This window comes from Sus scrofa, chromosome 6 (genome assembly GCF_000003025.6).
Source record: "Sus scrofa isolate TJ Tabasco breed Duroc chromosome 6, Sscrofa11.1, whole genome shotgun sequence".
Taxonomy (NCBI): domain Eukaryota; kingdom Metazoa; phylum Chordata; class Mammalia; order Artiodactyla; family Suidae; genus Sus; species Sus scrofa.
The window spans coordinates 137,410,260-137,427,551 of NC_010448.4; the positions used below are offsets into that span (position 1 = coordinate 137,410,260).

The window sequence follows — 17,292 nt, forward strand, 5'->3', positions numbered from 1 at the left end:
AAAAAAAAAAAGGTCAAAAATGAAAATTTGGAAAGGGGAAAAGAGAAGAAGTTGGTGAGTAGGAAATGAAACATTTGGCTATTTGGTAACTAACTCCAGAAACCCTCTGCATTACAAAATATCTATTTGCTTAATATCACCCTTTATAACTATCATAAATTCCAAAAGGAATACTTTAAAATTCTCAACACCATTCTAACAAACTTCAGAAGCATCTAGTGTTGGAATCTGGGGTTATTAAGAGATTACTGAATTATAATAAGAGGGTAAAAGAAACACTGCTTTAGAAAGAGTGTGAAAGAAAACCTCATCCAAGTTTTCAGACCAAAAAGGAAAAGTTTCTTTCAGTTAAAGTATTTACGATAACATTTTAAACCATAACTTGTAAACATAAATAAACATAAGATATAATAACATGGTTTCATAAATAAGAAAATATCACATTAGACTTATTTTTTCTAACGTAAAAATCAGTCCTTAAGTTATATAACAAATACTTTCTTTTATAGAACATATAGATATTCTGAGAATAATATAATGTAATTTTCAATTAAAATATAAAATTTAGCAAGTATTCTTTTCTTTTGCTCGTGAGAAAAATGAATTCTAGGTTCCTCATTAAGACATATTATTTCATTAGTGTAAGATATGAATTGTTGTTATTCTTCAGTTTTCCCTGAAACTTGTTCAGCCCTGGGAAAATCTGCTTCATACTTCCTTTTGAGATTACTTAAATATGTTCGTAAACTGTCTGGATCCAATTGAGAGTTTCTAGCAGTTTGAACAAGCCTAGTAGCTAGATGGTACACAGCTCTCTGTCTTTCCATCTCAGGGGTACTCCTTTGATTTTGCTGTCAATTGAAAAAAATATATAAAAATTAAAATATGAATACTATGGTTTTTATTTTGGCAATATCCTATTTCCTTTCATAGAAATAAGAATGCAATGGCTAACTAACTCCTTTGGATAAGCCAGTCTCATCCAACTAGCAAATAATACACCAGAATAAATAAATGTTTTTTGGGGGAATAAAATTTCTAATGAGTATTTACTACTTATCCTTGAAAATGACTTTTCAATGAAAACATCTGCTACACAGGTCAAATTTCTCAATACAAAATCAAAAGGTAACAGAAAATCCACCAGATTATGTTCTACAAACATTTTCTCTTTAAAAGGTATGGGAAAATAAATAGGACTCTGTTCATTGCTATTCAGTATTCATAATTTTAAATGTCACTCAGGAGTACTACTCTGCTATCTCCTACTTTATTTCCCCAACAAATAAACTGGTAGAACAGAATGGGTCATCAGTAAACTGTTCGTCCCTCAAGAGAGTCCAATACAGAAATTGCTAGAGCCTAAAAGAAAATACTGCCTGGGGGGTAAATTACATTTTTAAAATAAACAGCAATATGATTATAAGAGAAATGCAATCAAAACTACCATAAGATATCACCTCACACCAGTCAGAATGGCCATCATTAATAAATCCACAAATAACAAGTGCTGGAGGGGCTGTGGAGAAAAGGGAACCCTCCTGCACTATTGGTGGGAATGTAAACTGGTACAGCCACTATGGAGAACAGTTTGGAGATACCTTAGAAATCTATACATAGAACTTCCATATGACCCCGCAATCCCACTCTTGGGCATCTATCCAGACAAAACTCTACTTAAAAGAGACACGTGCACCCGCATGTTCACTGCAGCACTATTCACAATAGCCAGGACATGGAAACAATCCAAATGTCCATCGACAGATGATTGGATTCGGAAGATGTGGTATATATACACAATGGAATACTACTCAGCCATAAAAAAGAATGACATAATGCCATTTGCAGCAACATGGATGGAACTAGAGAATCTCATCTGAGTGAAATGAGCCAGAAAGACAAAGACAAATACCATATGATATCACTTATAACTGGAATCTAAGATCCAGCACAAATGAACATCTCCTCAGAAAAGAAAATCATGGACTTGGAGAAGAGACTTGTGGCTGCCTGATGGGAGGGGAGGGAGTGGGAGGGATCGGGGCTTGGGCTTATCAGACACAACTTAGAATAGATTTACAAGGAGATCCTGCTGAGTAGCATTGAGAACTTTGTCTAGATACTCATGTTGCAACAGAAGAAAGGGTGGGGAAAAAAAATGTAATTGTAATGTATACATGTAAGGATAACCTGACCCCCTTGCTGTACAGTGGGAAAATTAAAAAATTATATAAATGAAAAAAAAAAAAAAGAACTGAATATCTAAAGGTCTTCCAAAGTATTAGAAAATTCCATTTTTTAAGCAGTATTTCTTGGGTATCATTAAGTATAGTTTGTTAATAATTAAGTCATAATTTCCAGTAGCTTTTATTGCTATTTATTTATTTTTCTTTTTTTCTCATCATAACTTTATTTATTTATTTTTTAAGGTATACAAGGTGATTATTTTTTATTTATTTATTTTTTAATATATATATAATTTTTTAATTTTCCCACTGTACAGCAAGGGGGTCAGGTTATCCTTACATGTATACATTACAATTACATTTTTTTTTCCCCACCCTTTCTTCTGTTGCAACATGAGTATCTAGACAAAGTTCTCAATGCTACTCAGCAGGATCTCCTTGTAAATCTATTCTAAGTTGTGTCTGATAAGCCCAAGCCCCGATCCCTCCCACTCCCTCCCCTCCCATCAGGCAGCCACAAGTCTCTTCTCCAAGTCCATGATTTTCTTTTCTGAGGAGATGTTCATTTGTGCTGGATCTTAGATTCCAGTTATAAGTGATATCATATGGTATTTGTCTTTGTCTTTCTGGCTCATTTCACTCAAGATGAGATTCTCTAGTTCCATCCATGTTGCTGCAAATGGCATTATGTCATTCTTTTTTATGGCTGAGTAGTATTCCATTGTGTATATATACCACTTCTTCCGAATCCAATCATCTGTCGATGGACATTTGGTTGTTTCCATGTCCTGGCTATTGTGAATAGTGCTGCAATGAACATGCGGGTGCACGTGTCTCTTTTAAGTAGAGTTTTGTCTGGATAGATGCCCAAGAGTGGGATTGCGGGGTCATATGGAAGTTCTATGTATAGATTTCTAAGGTATCTCCAAACTGTTCTCCATAGTGGCTGTACCAGTTTACATTCCCACCAATAGTGCAGGAGGGTTCCCTTTTCTCCACAGCCCCTCCAGCACTTGTTATTTGTGGATTTATTAAAGATGGCCATTCTGACTGGTGTGAGGTGATATCTCATGGTAGTTTTGATGTGCATTTCTCTTATAATCAGCGATGTTGAGCATTCTTTCATGTGTTTGTTGGCCATCTGTAAGATATTCAGTTCTTGAATACTTTCATTCAGGGTTGGGAGTACAGCTGGAAAATTCTTCTTTCACTTCTTTGCCTGAGCTAGGTAGGGGAATCAGCAGTTTTTAATCTGAACTGTTAGGTAAAGTCTTAGTCAGTTTCCATTCACTAAGTGAAATACAATCCCTTCAACTCCTCAATGGCCAGGATCCAGATAGATCTCTATTGTCACAATAGCAAAAATGCTTCCATGAGATAGAATACGATTATCATATATTCATATATCCATCATTTGATACACTGATTGATTAACTAACAGTTTATTATTTAAATAACAGTTATTGAATGTCTATTACTATCTATATTCCAGACCCCGTAATTTCTGTTTCTGACTATAGGACATAAAAAAATGTCATCCTGGAGTTCCCATCGTGGCGCAGTGGTTAACGAATCCGACTAGGAACCATGAGGTTGCGGGTTCGATCCCTGCCCTAGCTCAGTGGGTTAACGATCCAGCGTTGACGTGAGCTGTGGTGTAGGTTGCAGACGCGCGGCTCGGATCCTGTGTTGCTGTGGCTCTGGCGTAGGCTGGCAGCTACAGCTCCGATTGGACCCCTAGCCTGGGAACCTCCATATGCCATGGGAGTGGCCCAAGAAATGGCAAAAAGACAAAAAAAAAAAAAGTCATCCTGACATAAATAATGAAGTCAAAAATCTAAGTCTTACAGTGAAACTGACATGTTTACAAGCAATTGATTAAGGTAATCATGAAAAATTCTGTAAGAGGTACAAAATGTTCAGAGGAAAGAAAGTTCACTTCCAGCTTGGGTCAAGAAAAGCTTAAATAGGATGGAGTATTTGAAATGAATCTTGATGGAAAGAAGAGCCTAGATGGTAGAGCATTCCATATGGAGAAAACAGAGCAAACACATTAAAAAGCACGGTACACAATCAGGTCAAAATGATGAAATGACAAGTAATACAATGTAGTAGAAATGTATGTTATGGTTAAATTGAGAAAATTTATGTAAGGTTGGGGTAGTAAACAAAAGGAGATCATAAAGCAGCAGTTAACGAGTTTTTGTGTGCTTAAAAATCACCTGAAGATTGGTTAAAAATGTATATTCTTGAGCCACAGGAGACCTTTGAAATTCTGGGATGGTACCCAGTATTCTAATATAGGTAATTCTCAGATTATATTTTGAGAAATAATCATAGAAGACTTTCAACATTAGGCTAAGGAGTTCAACTTGTATCAGGTAAGAAGCAGCTGAAAATTTCTGATCAGGAAATAACATGATAAGAACTATGCATTAGAAGACAACCTGGTAGAAGTACATAGGATGGGTTGGAAAAGAGAGAGAACCTACTGCATAGTCCTAATAAGAGGTAGTAAAGAAGGATTCATAGACTCTAAAGGGAGATTTGAAAGTGAAGAGATGAAATTTCTCAAAAGATGCTAAATTTAATTTTGGACCCACTGAAGAGTGAAAATATAAATTAAAATTTCAAGAAGAAATATGTAAAAAAATACAGAGACTCAGGGTCTGAAACGAAATGGAAACTGAGGAAAGGATGATAAAGAGTATAGAATTTTGAACAAAGAAACAAGGGTAAAATCTTAGGAATACTTCTATTTAGTAGGTGGAATAATAAAAAGCACTAGGGAAGAAAGGAAAGAAGTAATTATCAAAGAGGTAGGAGAATGAAAACATCCAGAACATAATTCTACAGTAGCCAAAACAGGGAAGAATTATGAAAACATAAAGAAGAGTAGTTTCGAACACTATAAAGGGAACAGAGAAGATAAGAAGTGAAAAAAAAGGCCATAAGATTATATAAATAGTTGGTATTTAAGAAGAAACTTTCAGTAGATTGATGACAAGATCCAATGTGCAAGTGGACAATGGAAAAAGCAAGTACAGACTACCCTTGAGAAATGTACAGTAAAAGGAAGAGAAATACAGTATGAAAAATATGGAAGGAAGGAAGGAAGGGAGGGAGGGAAGGAGGGAGGAAGGAAGGCCTAACCATATTTGTAGTAAAAAGAAGAACCAGTGGAAAAAAAAATACTAAGGATGCAAAGAGAAATGAAACTGATGAAGTTATATCTTAATGGGGCTGGAAAGAAGGTAGAAAAATTAACCTTAAAAAGGTTGAAAGGTAATCTCTTCCTCTGAGATAGGTAGGGAAAGAAATGGGTAAAAAACAGAAACTCCAAAATAGAATTCTGAAGGATAAAAGGTTTAAGGACTCATCAGCATGACCTCAAGTTTCTCAAAAAGTAAAGAAAGTGAATTTTCAGTAGAGAGTAAAGTTATTGAGGGCTCAGGAATAGGAAAATTTTGAAATAATCACTATTTATTAATTAATAAAACAGAAGAAAAAAAATTAACCAGTAAAATAATCAACTAAAATTAGAATATATTAATTTGCAGTGGATAAAATTAGCCTGTCTTGAATATATTTTGAGCAGCATTGGGAAACACAAAGCCTAGAAGGCTACTGGAGAGATTCTCCATAATTGGAATTTGGCAAGATAAATTCTGAAGAATTAGGCAATGAGAGGTTCTTCAGAAGTGGAGCACTGCTAAAATTACCAGTGAAGTAATTCCAATGGGGTAATTCAGCAAGCAAAAGCATAAAGACAGTCTGGGAGGTCAAAAGACTGAGGAATGCAATATTTTAAAAGAAATTGTGAAAGGGATTAAGATGGTGGAGTAGAAGGACTGCTCACCTTCTCTCATAAAAGCAACAAAATTACAACCAACTGCTGAACCATCTTCAACCAAATAGACTGCAAACTGCCAAAAAAGATATCCTATTCCAGAAGACAAAGAGGAAGCCACACTGAGACAGTAGAGGGGAGCTTATGTGATATAAGCAACCCCAAACTCACCAGGTGGGTGGCCCACAGACTGGAAAATATATTGTAGAGGCTTGCCCATGGGAGTGAAAGTTCTGAGCACCATGTCAGGTTCCCACTCCTGGAGATCTGGCATTTGGAGGAGGGGCCCCAGAGCATTTGGCATTGAGGACCAGTAGGGCTTGTGCACAGGAGTTCCACAGGACTAGAGGAAACAGAGACTGCACTCTTGAAAGGCACACACAGACTTTCATGTGCACTGGGTCCTGGGGCAAAGCAGATACTCCATAGGAATCTAGGTCAGTCCTGCCTGTGGTTCTCGGAGGATTCAGGGAAAACAATGGAACTTTGTGGGGGGAGGACATTCAAGGTAAAGGTCTTGGGAATTATCATCAGCATGAGCTCCTCTAGAGGTGGCCATTTTGGAAAAATCTGACCCCATCCATTAGAGCCGAGAAACTCCAGGTCAAACAATAATCTGGGTGGGAACACAGCCCCAACCATCAGCAAACAGGCTGCCTAAAGACTGCCAAGGCACAAAGCTGCTTCTAATCACACACAGAGACAAAGCCCCACCCACCATAGGGATAAGAATTAGCTCCACCTACCACTGGACAGTCCACCCATTAGGAAGCCTGCAGCAAGCTCCCACACCAACTTCAGCCACAGAGGGGGAAAACATCAAAGCAAGAGAAGCTATAACCCTATCGTCTGCAAAAAGGAGACCACACAAAAAATCTACACAAAATTAAAACGCAGATAATTATCATACAGATAAGGGAACAAGAAGAAACACCTATAGGATTTATCACATTTCAGGGCCACAAACCAAGCTTCAGTAAATTTAAGAAAAATGAAATCGTATTAGGCATCATTTCCAATCATAACACTATAAGACCGGAAATCAACATCAAGGAAAAAACTGCAAAAAACACAAACACGTGGAGACTAAACAACATGCTACTGAACAACCAATGGATCACTGAAGAAATCAAAGAGGAAATTAAAAAATACCTAGAAGCGAATGACAACAAAGATACAACACTGCAAAACCTATGTGATGCAGCAAAAGCCATTCTAAGAGGAAAGTTTATAGCAATACAAGCCTACCTCAGGAAACAAGAAAAAGCTCAAATAAACAATCTAACTTTACATCTAAAGCAGCTCGAGAGAGAATAGACAAGACCTAAAGTTAGCAGAAGGAAAGAAATCATAAAGATCAGAGCAGAAATCAATGAAATAGAAACAAAGAAAACCACAGAAAAGATCAATGAAATGAAAAGTTGGTTCTTTGAAAAGATCAACAAAATTGATAAACCCTTAGCCAGACTTATCAAGCAAAAAAGAGAGAGGACTCAAATCAATAAAATTAGAAACGAAAAAGGAGAAGTAACAACAGACATCACAGAAATACAAAGGATCATAAGAGACTACTATATGCAACTATATGCCAATAAAATGGAAAACCTAGAAGAAATGGACAAATTCTTAGAAAAGTACAATCTTCCAAGACTTAACCAAGATGAAATAGAAAAGATGAATGGACCCATCACAAGAACTGAAATTGAAACTGTGATTTAAAAACTTCCAACAAAAGTCCATGACCAGATGGCTTCACAGGCAAATTCTATCAAACATTAGAGAAGAGCTAACACCTATCCTTCTGAAACTATTTCAAAAAATTGCAGAGGAAGGGATATTCCCAAACTCATTCTATGAGGCTGCCATCACTGTGATACCAAAACCAGGCAAAGATACCACAAAAAAAAGAAAACTACAGGCCAATTTCATTCATGAACATCAATGCAAAAATCCTCCACAAAATACTAGCAAACTGCATTCAACAATACATTAAAAGGATTGTACATCATGTTCAGTGGGATTTATCCCAGGGATACAAGGGTTCTTCAATATCTGCAAATCCATCAGTGTATACACCACATTAACAAACTGAAGAATAAAAACCATATGATCCTCTCAATAGACGTGGAAAAAGCCTTTGACAAAATCCAACACCCATTTCTGATAAAAAAAAAAAAAACCCTGCAGAAAGTGGGCATAGAGGGAACCTACCTCAATATAGTAAAGTCCATATATGATGAACCCAGACGAACTCACGGCTAACACCATTCTCAATGGTGAAAAGCTGAAAGAATTCCCGCTGAGATAAGGAACAAGACAAGGATGTCCACTCTCACCACTGCTATTCAACATAGTTTTGGAAGTCCTAGCCATGGCAATCAGAGAAGTAAAAGAAAAAAAGGAATCCAAATTGGAAAGGAAGAAGTAAAACTATCACTATTTGCAGATGACATGATACTATACCTAGACAATCCTAAAGACTCTACCAGAAAACTGTTAGAGCTCATCCATGAATTTGGCAGTCACAGGATATAAAATTAATACACAGAAATTGACTGCATTCTATATACTAACAATGAAAGATCAGAAAGATAAATTAGGGAAGCAATCCCATTTACCATTGCATCCAAAAGAATAAAATACCTAGGAGTAAATCCACCTAAAGAGACAAAAGACTTGTACTCTGAAAACTATAAGACACTGATGAAAGAAATCAAAGGTGACACAAATAGATGGAAAGACATAACATGCTCTTGGATTGGAAGAGTCAATATTATCAACATGACTATACTACCTAAGGCAATCTTCAGATACAATGCAATCCCTATCAAATTACCAAGGACAGTTTTCACAGAACTCAAACAAAATATTTTAAAATTTGTTTGGAACCACGAAAGACCCAGAATAGCCAAAGATATCCTGAAAAAGAAAAATGGAGCTGGAGGAATCAGGCTCCCGGACTTTAGACTATACTACAAAGCAACAACCATCAAAACCATATGGTACTGGCAAAAACACAGAAATATAGATCAGTGGAACAGCATAGAAAGCCCAGAATTAAACCCATGTACTGACAGCCAACTAATCTATGACAAAGGGGGCAAGAATATACAATGGAGAAAAGACAGCCTATTCAATAAATGGTGCTGGAAAAATGGACAGCCACATGTAAAAGAATGAAATTAGAACACTCCCTAACACCATACACAAAAATAAACTCAGAATGGATTAAAGACCTAGATATAAGACCAGATACTATAAAACTCTTAGAGGAAAACATAGGCCAAATACTCTCTGACATAAATGACAGCAACATTTTTTCAGATCCACCTCTTAGAGTAATGACAGTAAAAACAAAAATAAACAAATGGCACCTAACCAAACTTAAAAGTTTCTGCACAGCAAAGGAAACCCTAAACAAAACAAAAAGACAACCCACAGAATGGGAGAAACATCTTTGCAAATGAATCAACTGACAAGGGATTAATCTCCAAAATTTATAAACACCTTCTGCAGCTCCATACCAAAAAGTCAACAACCCCATCAAAAAATGGGCAGAAGATATAAACAGACAATTCTCTAAAGAAGACATACAGATGGCCAAAAAACACATGAAAGAGTGTTCAACATCACTCATTATCAGAGAAAGGCAAATCAAAACAACTCTGAGGTACCACCTTATACCAGCCAAAATAGCCATCATCCAAGAGTCTCCAATCAATAAATTCTAGAGAGGGTGTGGAGAAAAAGGAACACTATTACACTGTTGGTGGGATTGTAAATTGGTGCAACCACTGTGGAAAACAGTATGGAGATGCCTCAAAAAACTAAAAATAGAACAACCATTTGATCCAGGAATCCCACTCCTGGGCATCTATCCAGAGAAAACCTTGACTCACAAAGACACATGTACTCCAATGTTCATTGCAGCACAATTTGCAATAGCCAAGACCTGGAAACAACCTAAATGTCCACCAACAGAAGAGTGTATCAGGGAGAGGTGGTACATATACACAATGGAATATTACTCAGCCATCAAAAGGAACGAAATACTGGCATTTTTAGCAACATAGATGGACCTAGAAATTATCATGCTAAGTGAAGTCAGTCAGATGATGAGACACCAATATCAAATGCTTTCACTGCCATGTGGAATCTGTAAAAAGGACAGAATGAACTTCTTTGCAGAAGATACTGACTCCCAGACTTTGAAAAACTTATGGTCTGCAGAGGAGACAGTTTTGGGGGGTGGGGGGATGCACTGGGGTTGTGGGATGGAATTCCTATAAAATTGTATTGTGAAGATCACTGTACAACTATAAATGTAATAAATTTATTGAGTAATAAAAAAATTTAGGAGTTCCCGTTGTGGCACAGTGGTTAACGAATCCGACTAGGAACCATGAGGTTGCAGGTTTGATCCCTGGCCTTGCTCAGTGGGTTAACAATCTGGCGTCGCCATGAGCTGTGGTGTAGGTTACAGACACAGCTTGGATCCTGCATTGCTGTGGCTCTGGCATAGGCTGGTGGCTACCACTCCAATTAGATCCCTAGCCTGGGAACCTCCCTATGCCATGGGAGTGGCCCTCAAAAGGCAAAAACAAAACAAAACAAAACAAATTTTAAAAACTATATGATCCTGGAGTTCCCGTTGTGGCGTAATGGTTAACTAATCCAACTGGGAACCAAGAGGTTGCGGGTTTGATCCCTGGCCTTGCTTGGTGGGTTGAGGATCCGGCATTGCTGTGAGCTGTGGTGTGGGTTGCAGATGCGGCTCAGATCCCACGTTGCTGTGGCTGTGGTGTAGGCTGGCAGCTGCAGCTCCGATTGGACCCCTGGCCTGGGAACCTCCATGTGCCATGGGAGCAGCCCTAGAAAGGGAAAAAGAGACCAAAAAAACCCAAAAAAAACCACAAAACTATATGATCCTTTCAATAGATGCAGAAAAAACTTTTGACAAAACCCAACACCAATTTCTGATAAAGAACCCTCCAGAAAATGCGCACAGAGGGAACATACCTCAACACAGTAAAGGCCATATATTACAAATGCACAGCTAACATCATTCTCAATGGTGCAAAGCTCAAAAATTCTTGCTAAGATCAGAAACAAGACAAGGAAGTCTGCTCTCACCACTTCTATTCAACATAGTTTTGGAAGTCCTAGACATGGCAATCAGAGAAGTAAAAGAAAAAAAGGAATCCAAATTGGAAAGGAAGAAGTAAAACTATCACTATTTGCAGATGACATGATACTATACCTAGACAATCCTAAAGACTCTACCAAAAACTGTTAGAGCTCATCCATGAATTTGGCAAAGTCACAGGATATAAAATTAATACACAGAAATTGACTGCATTCCTATATACTAACAATGAAAGATCAGAAGGGAAACAATCCCATTTACCACCACATCAAAAGAATAAAATACCTAGGAATAAACCTACCTAAAGGGACAAAAACCTGTACTATGAAAACTATAAGATGCTAATGAAAGAAATCAAAGATGACACAAACAGATGGAAACATATACCATTCTCTTGGACTGTAAGACTCAATATTGTCAAAACATCTAGATTACTCAAGGCAATCTACAGATTCAATGAAATCCTTATCAAATTACCAAGGACATTTTTCTCAGAACTTGAACAAAATATTTTAAAGTTTGTTTGGAAGCACAAAAGACCCAGAATAGTCAAAGCCACTTTGAGAAAGAAAAATGGAGCTGGAGGAATCAGGCTCCCTGATCCCTGACTATACCACAAAGCTACAATCACCAAAACAGTGTGGCACTAGCACAAAAACAGAAATACAGATCAGTGGAAAAGGAGAGAAAGCCCAAAAATAAACCCAAGCACCTACATCAACTAATCTATGACAAGGAAGGCAAGAATATACAATGGAGAAAAGACAGCTTGTTTTTGTGGTGCTGGTAAAACTGGACAGCCACATGTAAAAGAATGAAATTAGAATACTCCCTAACACCATACACAAAAATAAACTCAGAATGGATTAAAGACCTAGATATAAGACCAGATACTATAAAACTCTTAGAGGAAAACATAGGCCAAATACTCTCTGACATAAATGACAGCAACATTTTTTCAGATCCACCTCTTAGAGTAATGACAGTAAAAACAAAAATAAACAAATGGCACCTAACCAAACTTAAAAGTTTCTGCACAGCAAAGGAAACCCTAAACAAAACAAAAAGACAACCCACAGAATGGGAGAAACATCTTTGCAAATGAATCAACTGACAAGGGATTAATCTCCAAAATTTATAAACACCTCCTGCAGCTCAATATCAAAAAACCAAACAACCTCATCAAAAAAATGGGCAGAATATCTTAACAAGCAATTCTCGAAAGAAGACATATAGATGGCAAAAAAATAAATAAAACCATGAAAAGATGTTCAACATCACTCATTATTAGACAAGTGCAAATTAGAGCTATGATGTACTACCTTATACCAGCCAGAATGGCCATCATCAAAAAGTTTACAACAATAAGTGCTTGAGAGGGTGTGGAGAAAAGGAAACCCTATCACACTGTTGATGGGAATGTAAATAGGTGCGACTACTATGGAAAACAGTATGGAGATGCCTCAAAAAACTAAAAATAGAATTACCATTTGATCCAGCAATCCCACTCCAGGGCACCAATCCAGAGAAAACCATGACTTGAAAATATACATGGAGTTCCCGTCATGGCTCAGTGACGAATCCGACTAGGAACTGCGTGGTTGCGGGTTCAATCCCTGGCATTGCTCAGTGGGTTAAGGATCCAGTGTTGCCATGAGCTGTGATGTAAGTTTCAGACATGGCTCGGATCCCGCGTTGCTGTGGCTCTGGCGTAGGCTGGCAGCTACAGCTCTGATTAGACCCCTAGCCTTGGAAACTTCATATGCTGCGGGAGCAGCCCAAGAAATGGCAAAAAGACAAAAGAAAAGTAAAGAAAATATACATGTATCCCTTTGTTTATTGCAGCACTATATACAATAGCCAAGACATGGAAGCAATGTAAATGTCCATCAACAGTAGAATACAGAAGATGTGTTACATATACACAATAGAATATTACTCAGCCATAAAAAAGAAAGAAATAGTAGCACTTGCAGCAACATGGATGGACCTAGAAATTATCAGGCTAAGTGAAGTTAGCCAGACAGTGAGACACAAATTTCATATGCTATCACTTACATATGGAATCTAAAAAAAGGATACAGTAAACTTCTTTGCAGACTTTGAAAAACTTATGGTTACCAAAGGAGACAGGTTGGTGGGGGGAGGTATGGGCTGGGGGGTTGGGATGAACATGTTGTAAAACTGGGTTGTGATGATGGCTGTACAACTATGAATATAATAAAATTCATCGAGTTTTAAAAAAAGTAAGTGTGAAAGACGTAGGAAACTTAACACTGAAGAAAATTTTGTACTGCACCTAGCGTGGTTTACTCAAAACACCAGATTCTTAAAACTGTATAAAGCAACTTGATGCAAAAAAGATTTCGAAATTTTCAGTTAGCAGACATGAATTCAGCGTTGGATCTACTGCTTCCTAGCAAATCACCTAACCTCTGTGAACCTCACCTATAAAACTGTATAAAAGTAAAAATACTTTTATTATTTATATTTTATTATACCTGCTTCATGAAAAGTTATGAGGCTTATGTATGATAATGAATAGAACAGCTTTGAAAACTAAAAAAAAATGAAAATGTTATGCAAAGCGATTTTTATTTTAATGCTTACTTTACCGAGATTTATTTTCTTATAAAGTTAGTGTAGCAATAAGTATTGCAGTAACTGAACTGTTTAACTTGTCTCCTATCTTATTAGTAGATTTGCTGGAAAAAATTATAAAAAAAAAGTTTTGTGAAGTAAAAAGGATTTTCTTTATTTAGGAATTAGGTTTTTCTTTTAGATATTTTAATTATTAATTATTATATATTTAGATCCAAGACCATAATAAACATATACTAAAAGTATTTTCTTGAATTTGAAAAATAATTCTTATTGCTAAAAAGCTTCTTACCAAAATTTGTCTGGTAATTTGAGTTGTGATTTCTTTGGCATCCAAGACAATTGATGGTGGGAGTGATGATGCCTCTGCAGCTTTTAATCCTAAAATTATAAACAATGGAGCTTCAATAGTGTTATTGCTGGTATTTTTGTGTTTGTTTTAACCAGTATTAATCTTTTCTTCACAGATTTGAATTTACTTAGTAGCTCATTTATGAACTACTTAATTCTCAAAATCAAGCTTTCCTAAGTTCTAGATAACAACTTACCAATTATTAGATTTAATTTCTTGCTAAGACATGTAAGACAGGAGTTCCCATTGTAGCGCAGCAGAAATGAATCTGACTAGGAAACATGAAGTTGCAGGTTCAATCCCTGGCCTTGCTCAGTGGGTTAAGGATCCAGGTTGCTGTGAGCTGTGGTGTAGGTCGCAGATGCGGCTTGGATCTGGCGTTGCTGTGGCTCTGGTGTAGGATGGCGGCTATAGCTCCGGTTAGACCCCTAGCCTGGGAACCTCCATATGCCGCAGGTGCGGCCCTAAAAAAAAAAAAAAAAAAAAAAAAAAAAAACAAGGCAAAAGACATGTAAGACAAATTAGAATCAATTACCTCTCAAGATACTTCTGAGATAGCAGAAAACAAGACAGGAACAGGAAAAGAGGTAATTAGAAAATCAAATAATAGTAGTAACATTGAAATTTCAACTACAAATTTAGTTGGTTTATGGGTCAAAGGACATATGGATTTTGCAGGGTAGAAAAGAGTTTAGTCAGAGATAAGCCTACCACTAGAATATTCATCTATCCAGCAGATAGGTCAATGAGGGAGGGATTTCTCAGAAGATATAATGGTAGTTGACTATCCTTCATGCAAATTCAAATACCAACCATCATTCTCATGTTCTCAGGGTTTAATTTTTGTATAAGTGCCTTATAAGCTTTCTGCTATTTGTTAATAGAGTATTGCTTCAGAAGCAATAGAAGAAATGCTAACATTTATTTAGAAGTTACAGATTACTAGGCACTATGCTAGGTAGTTTGTATTTGATAATTCATTTAATCTTCAAAAGCCCACATAGATGAAATTGAGGCTTCTAAAGATTTTTGTTATTGTTGTTGTCTTTTTATCTTTTTTTTTAGGGCTGCACCCGCGGCATGTGGAGGTTCCCATGTTAGGGGTCCAATCGGAGCTGTAGACACCGCCTGTGCCAGAGCGACAGCAGTGCAGGATCCAAGCTGCGTCTATGACCTACACCACAGCTCACGGCAACGATGGATCCTTAACCCACTGAGCAAGGCCAGGGATCGAACCGGCAACCTCACGGTTCCTAATCAGATTCGTTTCTGCTGCACCAAAACGGGAACTCCAAGGCTTCTAAAGATTAAACATCTGATACAAATTAAGTTTTCCATTTGACTTTCCCATTTCAAATACCAAAGAAAAGATGTTTTTTTCACTCACAAAGGTCACATTCATAGCTAAAATAATTTTTGGAATTTTATATGTAAATTTCAATTGAAAATTCTCTGAATCTGTGCAAGTTTATGTCACATAATGATTCAGATAGAAAATAACTAATGAAGTTTATGAATACATATAATTTGAAAGTACATTACCTTTTAGGACTTAAGATTTATTTGTTAAATTTACTGAATCTGAATAAAACAGAAGAATCCTGTTACTGAAATAGTGTCTAAGAAATACACAATTTTCAATTCTTTATATAAATTGCAAATAAAAACCAAATTATATTTTCTAAGGACATAAACTATACTTCTGCAACTTTTGTAGTTCTACACAGTTACTGTTAAAATAAGCTTAATATATCTAAAATGTGAGTTGGACATAGAAAACACAGTCTTGGAACATTTAAGCACTCAAAAGAATGAAAGTTGGTTAGATTGACCAATAAGTAAAGAGGAGAAGAAAGTTTGTCTTATAAGAATATGCAGTGTTTCAGTGTATACACACAATTTCTATATGCATACCGTAATTTTTTTCTTCTGTGAGTCCCTTAGAAAGTTTGTAGGTATACAAGATTGCTTCTTTATTTCTTGAGGTGTTCTTTACATGTTGAACTTCAAAATACATGTTTTCCACGTTAGGATACAGAACATCTATGTGGCATAGTTCCAGGAAATGTGTAGCAAACAGTGTAAATGCCTAGAATATATAATAATGAATATCAGTCATTTTAAATGAACTAGAAATTTTTATTTTTACTATTTAAACAAAATTTTAGTTTAGCTTTCTAAGTAGCTTAGCAGAAATGTGGAAATGAAACTAACTTAGAGGCTAACATAGTCAATTCATCTTATAATGTTTTAAAATCTTATATTCGAAGTTCCCACCACGTGGTTAACGAATGCAACTAGGAACCATGAATTTGTAGGTTAGATCCCTGGCCTTGCTCAGTGGGTTAAGAATCTGGCATTGCCGTGAACTGTGGTTTAGGTCACAGACGTGGCTTGGATCCTGCATTGCTGTGGCTGTGGCATAGGCCTGCAGCTACAGCTCTGATTTGACCCCTAGCCTGGGAACTTCCATATGCCTCAGGTGTGGCCCTAAAAATACAAAAGACAAAAAATAAAATAAAATAAAATTTTATATTCAATTAAGGAAACTTGTTTATTATGTTTTCACATAACATGTATGTTACTTCTGGGAAAAAGAACAAATGTAAAAATAAAACCCTAAAAAAAAAAAATGGAAGATATTGAATGGATGAAGTTTATCAGAAATAAGGCTACTAACTGAGCTAATTATTTATTAGAAAAGTAAATCATAAACAAAATCATAACATTTCCCTCAACTTATAAAAAAAATTTACTTTAGAAGTAGCTTCTGGAGTTCTCACTGCGGTGCAGCATGTCAAGGATCTGGCATTTCTGTGGCGGCATGGGTTCAATTCCCAGTTCAGCAAAGCGGATTAAGGATCTGGAGTTGCTGCAGCTGTGGCATAGGTCATAGCTGAGGCCCGGATTTGATCCCTGACCCAGGAACCTCCATATGCTGAAGGTACAGCCATTAAAAAAAAAAAAAAAAAAAAAAATCAATTAATTAATTTTTTTTTAAATAAATAAAAGTAGCTTTCTTCCATATAGTAGTTCTGGGAAAGTGAAATCAATGGATTGTCTTAGTTATTTGAAATTGAAATTTCAATTGAAATTTTGTTTTCCTTTTTTTTTTTTTATATTTGCATTGTGTTTGGGTTAGGTACTTATAGGGGAA

At 36.4% G+C, this 17,292-nt stretch overlaps 1 protein-coding gene across 1 annotated transcript in view; it reads right to left on the reverse strand.

The window, feature by feature from the left end:
* MSH4 (mutS homolog 4) overlaps positions 561–17,292 on the reverse strand; it is a 113,640-nt gene continuing 96,908 nt past the window's right edge. Inside the window, exons 18-20 of the mRNA XM_021096463.1 lie at positions 16,050–16,224; positions 14,076–14,164; positions 561–851 (exon numbers count right to left, since the gene is read on the reverse strand). Of these exons, the coding sequence (XP_020952122.1) occupies positions 660–851; positions 14,076–14,164; positions 16,050–16,224 (456 nt within the window). The 3' untranslated portion in view covers positions 561–659. The remainder of the gene's footprint in view (positions 852–14,075; positions 14,165–16,049; positions 16,225–17,292) is intronic.